General features: G+C 49.2%; 1 protein-coding gene across 1 annotated transcript; it reads right to left on the reverse strand.

Annotated features, from left to right (window-relative positions):
* Positions 1 to 2,833: 2,833 nt before the first annotated feature.
* Positions 2,834 to 5,195, reverse strand: LOC310803392 (uncharacterized protein). Its single transcript, XM_083668133.1, has 3 exons — positions 4,773 to 5,195; positions 4,634 to 4,659; positions 2,834 to 4,529 (listed from the first exon to the last, which is right to left on the reverse strand). The coding sequence occupies exons 1-3, from the start codon at positions 4,953 to 4,955 to the stop codon at positions 3,215 to 3,217; spliced, it is 1,524 nt and encodes a 507-aa protein (XP_083524259.1). The 5' UTR covers positions 4,956 to 5,195; the 3' UTR covers positions 2,834 to 3,214.
* Between the last annotated feature and the right edge of the window lie 3,308 nt (positions 5,196 to 8,503).

The following is an 8,503-nucleotide window of genomic DNA, read 5'->3' on the forward strand; positions in this document are numbered from 1 at the left end:
GCAGACAGGAAACAACAGGGCTGTGACCTCACAGGAAGTGTTGTGTTGTTACCTGTGAGCTCAGCTGGATGATCAATCTGATAACCATTCAGCTATAACAACCCATCACAATAGCAACCCATCGCTATAGAACACTATGCTGATAATACTGACCACATCCTGTCCTGTGCATAACAAGGCCAACCAACAGAGTGTTTTTCATGTTTCTGTATAATTTCCTACATGATAAATTCAGGGGGGGGGGGGTAGGGCTCATGCTACATGCACAGCAGACCTAAAATATTTATGACAAGAACAAATTGGGGGACATAGATGAACTATTCCTGTTAATTTAACATAGATCTATTTTTACTTCACATAGTGTTACTTCAGTCTCTCTGTAATATCTGATAATATATGCATTGAAAGTAATGAATATAAATATAAATGTTTGTGCTGAAAGTGAATATAGTTGATTTAGAGCCGATGTCACGCCCCCCGACTGACTTCTTCAGCTTCGTTCCTACCAACAGCAGCACAGTTTAGGTTGTAGTACAGCCATTCTCCAAAGCAATTTACGCAGGTTTAACACCGTAGCTTTAACCAGCCCACATAGGTGAACAGCCGCAAACAAAATGTTTGTTGCCTGACATTGAGGCTTAACCTCTGACCCTGGTCATGGTAGGGACTGTTAACCTCTGGCCCTGGTCAACGTAGGGACTGTTAAGCTCTGACCCTGGTCATGGTAGGGACTGTTAACCTCTGACCCTTATCAATGTAGGAACTGTTAACCTCTGACCTCTGGTCATGGTAGGGACTATTAACCTCTGACGTCTGGTTATCCTACTCTCAGGGTGTGAAGAGGAGGGGTGGAGGGAAGGATGGAGGAGGCACGGATGGTGGAGGGGAGGTTGGAAGAGCGGACGGTGGAGGGAGGGGTTGAGTTATGAAGGGACAAATATAATAGAATCAAGCTAAAAGACCAAAGGACCATATACCTCATTGCGAAGTTACAATAGTGACAGTACACCTCAGGTTTTGTTGATAATAAAGACGACACATGACATAAACACACACCTTCAGCCTTGGCTGGGTGGGAGGATTGATCCAGAAATGGGGAGAGTTCTGTCTGGAGGTGCTGTAGATGTTTGAAGATATCTGCTCCACATACCTCAGAGCTTCCTGGTTCATAAACTACACTGTGTCCCTCCTCCTGAGAGGAGCTGCAGGCCTCCTGATAGGCTGGCTAGCAGAGACAACCTCCCTGATAGGCTGGCTATCAGAGACAACCTCCCTGATAGGCCTACTCTTAGGGTGTCAAGAGGTGTGGAGGGAGTTATGGAGGAACAAACATAATAGAAGCTAAGACCAAAGTACTAGCTAGCTGCCCACAGACAGTGGGCTACTTGTTGGGGTACTTACACTCACTGGACACTTTATTAGGAACACCTGTACACCTTCTCATGGTGGAGGTGGTGTAATGGTGTGGGGAATATTTTCTTGGCACACTTTGGGCCTGTTAATAGCAATCAATCATCACTTGAATGCCGCAGCCTATTTGAGTATTGTTGCTGACCATGTGCATCCCTTCATGGCCACAATTTACCCATCTTCTAATGGCTACTTCCAGCATGATAATGCACCATGTCACAAAGCAAAAGTCGTCTCAAACTGGTTTCATGAACATGACAATGAGTTCAGTGTTCTTCAGTGGCCTTCCCAGTCACCGGATCTGAATCCAATAGAACACCTTTGGGATGTGGTAGAACGGGAGATTCACAGCTTGAAAGTGCACCTGAAAATTCTGCAGGAATTGTGTGATGCAATCATGTCATCATGGACCAGAATCTCAAAGGAATGTTTCCAACATCTTGTGGAATCAATGCCACAAAGAATTGAGGCTGTTTTGAGAGCAAAGGGAGGCCCTACCCAGTATTAGTATAGTGTTCCTAATAAAGGGAGGCCCTACCCAGTATTAGTATAGGGTTCCTAATAAAGTGTTCGGTGAGTCTATGTGCACAGTTTTGTGTCAACAAAAGTATAATAAACACCTGTTTTATTTCGTAATAAATGTGACTGGCTAAACCAGCTAAACTGCCAAATGTAATAAATACGGCACACTCAACTCCTTTGCTGTCATACAATCATAACTAATGAAAACTAAGAACATTTAAAATCATTGATTGTTATGTTGAATAGCCATGACTTTAAAGTTTGAGCCTGAAAAGTTTGTCTGTCCCATTGTAACCATGGTAACTCTGTCGACTATGCTGTGATGTAGGTCAGTCAAATCAGGCAGACACTGCCACTATACCACGTTAGCTGCAAATTAACACGTACCTCAACAAGTAGTTTTGTCAGCTAATAGATACAGTTACTCCCACATGGTTTCTATGCTGTTAAACAGGAAGTGAAAGAGGTTGACCCCCATGTTGTTGGGTATTCATGTTCAGACATGAAGGTTTAAATAGTTCATGTTATTAAGAGACGGCGGGGGGTGAATGTTGTTATTCAACTTCAGTGTCTGAGTATCTTGAGCAAAGGCAAGATTGCAACACAAAGGATGTTGTTTGTTGTTATTTACATGTTTGATACCATTCCTTATTCAATTCCATGCATTACAATGAGCCTGTCCTCCAATTTCTACCTCCCCTGATATATGTGTTGGTGACGCCATTGCATTTGAGTGACATTGCATGAAGTTTATGCTAACTGGTGATCTGTACTGTCATTGGTCAGCTAACATGGCTGTATCCACTACTGAGGCACGGCTCGTCGAGGCGGCACTTCTGTAATGTGTGATGGAAGGAGTCGCAGCTATTTACAATGCTATAAAATATCAAATCAAATCAAATTTTTATTTGTAATTTACACAGTATGTAAGATACAGCGTAATGAAATGCTTTAGGGCAAGCTACTCCTCAAGGCAACAATCAACAATAACAATAGCATAAGTTGGCACAGAATAGCTGCAGATACTCAACTTTCTCTGTCTCAGAGGTATCTGGTGTATAGGATCAGTGGTTAAAACTGAATGTCAGACTCATGTGCTCTCCGCTCTCCTGAGAGGCAGTGTGGGGCTGTGAGGATGTGTGGTGGGGGTCCACTGGACCTGAGATGGGGTGGGTCCGGTCTATAGGTGGACCTGAGATGGGGTGAGTTCTCCCTGTAGGTGCTGCAGCCATTTTAAGACCAGGCTCTGCTCCACACGCCTCAGAGCTTCCTGGTTCATAAACTACACTGTGTTCCTCCTCTTGAGGGGAACGGCAGACCTCCTGATAGGCTGGCTGGCTGGGTGGCAGGACTGGTCCAGAGATGGGGTGAGTTCTCCCTGTAGGTGCTGCAGGCGTTTCAAGACCAGGTTCTGCTCCACACACCTCAGAGCTTCCTGGTTCATAAACGACACTGTGTCCCTCCTCCTGAGGGGAACGGCAGACCTCCTGATAGGCTGACTGGCGGAGGGAACCGCCTTGATAGGCTGCCTGGGTCCCTGGGACGGGGGGGTCGGCCCTTGGGAGGAGGGGGTGTCACCAATATCAGCCGGGTGGGACAGGGTGGCCGTGTTCAGGTCAGACTCAAAGTTTGTGTTCAGGATGGGGTCTGGTCTGCTCTGGTTCAGCTGGCTGTTCCACCGAGAGAATGCCAGAGAGTCGGTCACATGACCCATGATCCTGCTGTCTCCCATGCTACCCGTCTTGGCCAGCAGGGGCGCCAGGTCTCCTACATACCTGGTGACGAGCCAGGGAAAGCCCCAGAGCCGCTGGCTGAGTTTGCGTCTGATGTGCGACTCCAGCCTCTCTCTGGTCTCCTGGGAGATGAAGGGGACGGACGTGGCCTGCATGAACACCATGATGGGCTTGCCCTCTGTTGCTGTGGTGACAGGCTGGCATGGAGAGTTGGCACGTGGACAGAAGGCCAAGAGGCTGGCGGTCTTCCTGACGATGGATCTTCTGGCCAGAGGGTGCGTGGCGGCGTGGCAGGGGCCTCGGAGTCTGGCGGGGAGGAGCCTCCTGACGATGCAGACCATCAGAACAGCCAGCCTCCAGCGACGCCGCACAGCACTCTGGCTGGACTCCAGGGGGCGCCGAGTATCTGGGGCGCCACGCCTCCGCTGCATGACCTCCCCGCCTGGTCTGGGGGTAGGGCTACGTTCAGGGCTCTGTTTGAGAGAGAGGTGGGGGTTTGTTGTCATGGCTAGATGTTTGTGTTGGTTGTCAGGGTCAGGGTCATGGAACTCCAGAGGCAGCAGAAGGTCAGAGAGCGTGTTCTCAGAGGAACTGTGATAGGTGCTGGAGTCATGCTGCCAGGCATCACTTCCTGTCTGGGAGGGTCGTGGCACGACTGGAGACCTGTTCCTGACTCTTCTGTTCTTAGGGCGACAGGTTCTAGAGGGCGTCTGGGAGCAGGACCTGGACGGCTGACCAAAGGAGGAGGGGCAACTGAAGCGGGGCGAGGAGTCAGAGGAGGAGTGAGAGGAGGAGTACAGGTGAGCAGCCAGCTGAAACTCCTTGTTGTCCAGCATCTTGTCCAGTCGCTCCTTCAGCAGCTCTCTGCAGGAGGACACAAACATGGCTCTCATTGTCATCATTCTGTTCATGTTATTATCAAACCATTTTAGTTTAGCAATGAATTATGACAAATTTATGGAACTTACATGTTAGTCTCATTGACGATTTCCTCCTGTTCAAATAGAAAAATGGGAATGTATGGATTAGCCTTTGAAATACACTACCACGGAGCCCCACGGTGCTTTCCGCTAATTCCGTTACATAACAATAATGACGACGCTTTACCTCGATTGCCGAGCGTGCGGTGCCATTTTTCCATAGGTGTATCAACCAGCACAGGAGCACGAGCGTGGAGAGGACACAAACCACCAACTTGAAACCGATGACCGCGTCGAAACCAAGCTCCGGAGACGACTGCAGCAGACGGGGCATGCGGATGCCCAAGTAGTCGGTTACAACGGCTAACATGGTGACTGGAGGGTCCGGTCACATAGCCACGGCCGGTCTATTGATGCCAACACGAAGCGCACTCCGGAATCCGGACGAGCTGTTTCCGCGATCTAAAGAGAAAACTTTAGGGAATTTGTGAAAACGTGTTCTTTATTTGAAGGAGAAGACAAACTACTTCTTACTTTTAGCTATTTATTTATATGTCAGAATTCTAGGCTTAGTTCTAGGCGAAGAAAATCACAGTCAGCAAGCTGTTAATCTGTAACCAACCCTCCAAAAATTGATGCATTCAAACAGTCAAACAAAGAATTTACAGTAAACAAAATGATTGTGATTGGCTATTTGGTTGGGGAGGAACCGTGGTTTAGACTTGGCTCCATCCCTTGTTGTTCATGGGCTGGTCACACGATTCGTCCCATCTGCGGAGTCAGCACCCTGTTAGAGATAAGATACCTACTCTGGTATGTCCTCCCTAGCCTGGTACTTTTCCACTATAGCTCTTTGTGTAAGCGTGTGTTGCAACATCTTTCTTGATGACCTGTCTTAACCTCTCCATGTATTAATCCAACATACTATGGGACTAATGCTTGATTCATCTCTCATTTATCAACAGGCCATCACATTAGTAAATTTAGCACACTGCAGTAATGTATTTTTCTTATAGCAATAATAAACTGTTTTTAGAAAAATAATTTCGAACAAAATATAAGTAGGTTACAACGTGTGTGTATACTCTAAGATAGATACAGCATTTCTAAATGTTGTTGATTATTATTGGCATAGATATATATAAGGGAAGGATGGAGGAGGCACGGATGGTGGAGAGGAGGTTGGAAGAAAGGACGGTGGAGGGAGGAGTGTTGAAGGGACAAATATAATAGAATCAAGCTAAAAGACCAAAGGACCATGCACCTCGTTGCGAAGTTACAATAGTGACAGTACACCTCAGGTTTTGTTGATAATAAAGACGACACATGACATAAACACACACACATGTGACTTAAACAAACACCTTCAGCCTTGGCTGGGTGGGAGGATTGATCCAGAAATGGGGAGCTAACATGGCTGTATCCACTGCTGAGGCACAGCTTTGTTTACAGTCAAGGCGGCACTTCTGTAATGTGTGATGGAAGGAGTCGCAGCTATTTACAATGCTATAAAATATCAAATCAAATCAAATTTTATTTGTAATTTACACAGTATGTAAGATAAAGCGTAATGAAATGCTTTAGGGCAAGCTACTCCTCAAGGCAACAATCAACAATAACAATTAACAGTGCAATGCAATAATAATAATCATAGAAAAGAAAAAAGAATAATAATAGCATAAGTTGGCACAGAATAGCAGCAGAAACTCAACAGAAACTCAGAGGTATCCGGTGCATAGAATCAGTGGTTAAAACTGAATGTCAGACTCATGCGCTCTCCGCTCTCCTGAGAAGCAGTGTGGGGCCGTGAGGATGTGTGGTGGGGGTCCACTGGACCTGAGATGGGGTGGGTCCGGTCTATAGGTGGACCTGAGATGGGGTGAGTTCTCCCTGTAGGTGCTGCAGCCATTTTAAGACCAGGCTCTGCTCCACACGCCTCAGAGCTTCCTGGTTCATAAACGACACTGTGTTCCTCCTCTTGAGGGGAGCAGCAGGCCTCCTGATAGGCTGGCTGGCAGAGACAACCTGCCTGATAGGCTGGCTGGCTGGGTGGCAGGACTGGTCCAGAGATGGGGTAGGTTCTGTCTGGAGGTGCTGTAGATGATCCAGAGATGGGGTGAGTTCTCCCTGTAGGTGCTGCAGGCGTTTCAAGACCAGGTTCTGCTCCACACGCCTCAGAGCTTCCTGGTTCACAAACCACACTGTGTCCCTCCTCCTGAGGGGAATGGCAGACCTCCTGATAGGCTGGCTGGCGGAGGGAACCGCCTTGATAGGCTGCCTGGGTCCCTGGGATGGGGGGGTCGGCCCTTGGGAGGGGGGGGTGTCACCAATATCAGCCGGGTGGGACAGGGTGGCCGTGTTCAGGTCAGAATCAGGGTTTGTGTTCAGGATGGGGTCTGGTCTGCTCTGGTTCAGCCGGCTGTTCCACCGAGAGAACGCCACAGAGTTGGCCACATGACCCATGATCCTGCTGTCTCCCGTGCTACCCGTCTTGGCCAGCAGGGGCGCCAGGTCTCCTACATACCTGGTGACGAGCCGGGGAAAGCCCCAGAGCCGCTGGCTGAGTTTGCGTCTGATGTGCGACTCCAGCTTCTCTCTGGTCTCCTGGGAGATGAAGGGGACGGACGCGGCCTGCATGAACATCATGATGGGCTTGCCCTCTGTTGCTGTGGTGACAGGCTGGCACGGAGAGTTGGCACGCGGGCAGAAGGCCAGGAGGCTGGCGGTCTTCCTGATGATGGATCTCCTGGCCAGAGGGTGCGTGGCGGCGTGGCAGGGGCCTCGGAGTCTGGCGGGGAGGAGCCTCCTGACAATGCAGACCATCAGAAAAGCCAGCCTCCAGCGATGCCGCACAGCACTCTGGCTGGACTTCAGGGGGCGTCGAGCCTCTGGGGCGCCACGCGTCCGCTGCATGACCTCCTTGCCAGGTCTGGGGGTAGGGCTACATTCAGGGCTCTGTTTGAGAGAGAGGTGGAGGTTAGTTGTCAGGGCTAGATGTTTGTGCTGGTTGTCAGGGTCATGGAACTCCAGAGGCAGCAGAAGGTCAGAGGGCGTGTTCTCAGAGGAACTGTGATAGGTGCTGGAGTCATGCTGCCTGGCATCACTTCCTGTCTGGGAAGGTTGTGGCACGCCTGGAGACCTGTTCCTGACTCTTCTGTTCTTAGGGCGACAGGTTCTAGAGGGCGTCTTGGAGCAGGACCTGGACGGCTGACCAAAGGAGGAGGGGCAACTGAAGCGGGGCGGGGAGTCAGAGGAGGAGTCAGAGGAGGAGTACCAGTGAGCAGCCAGCTGAAACTCCTTGTTGTCCAGCATCTTGTCCAGTCGCTGCAGGCAGTCATTGTAGAGCGTGACGCTTTGCTCCATGAACTCCTTCAGCAGCTCTCTGCAGGAGGACACAAACATGGCTCTCATTCTCATCATTCTGTTCATGTTATTATCAAACCATTTTAGTTTAACAATGAATTATGAGAAATTTATGGAACTTACATGTTAGTCTCATTGACGATTTCCTCCTGTTCAAATAGAAAAATGGGAATGTATGGATTAGCCTTTGAAATACACAACCACGGAGCCCCACGGTGCTTTCCGCTAATTCCGTTACATAACAATAATGACGCCACTTTACCTCGATTGCCGGGCGCGCGGTGCCATTTTTCCATAGGTGTATCAACCAGCACAGGAGCATGAGCGTGGAGAGGACACAAACCACCAACTTGAAACCGATGACCGCGTCGAAACCAAGCTCCGGAGACGACTGCTGCAGACGGGGCATGCGGATGCCCAAGTAGTCGGTTACAACGGCTAACATGGTGACTGGAGGGTCCGGTCACATAGCCACGGCCGGTCTATTGATGCCAACACGAAGCGCACTCCGGAATCCGGACGAGCTGTTTCCGCGCTCTGAAGAGAAAACTTTAG

Source organism: Argentina silus (assembly GCF_951799395.1).
Source record: "Argentina silus genome assembly, chromosome: 4".
Lineage (NCBI taxonomy): Eukaryota > Metazoa > Chordata > Actinopteri > Argentiniformes > Argentinidae > Argentina > Argentina silus.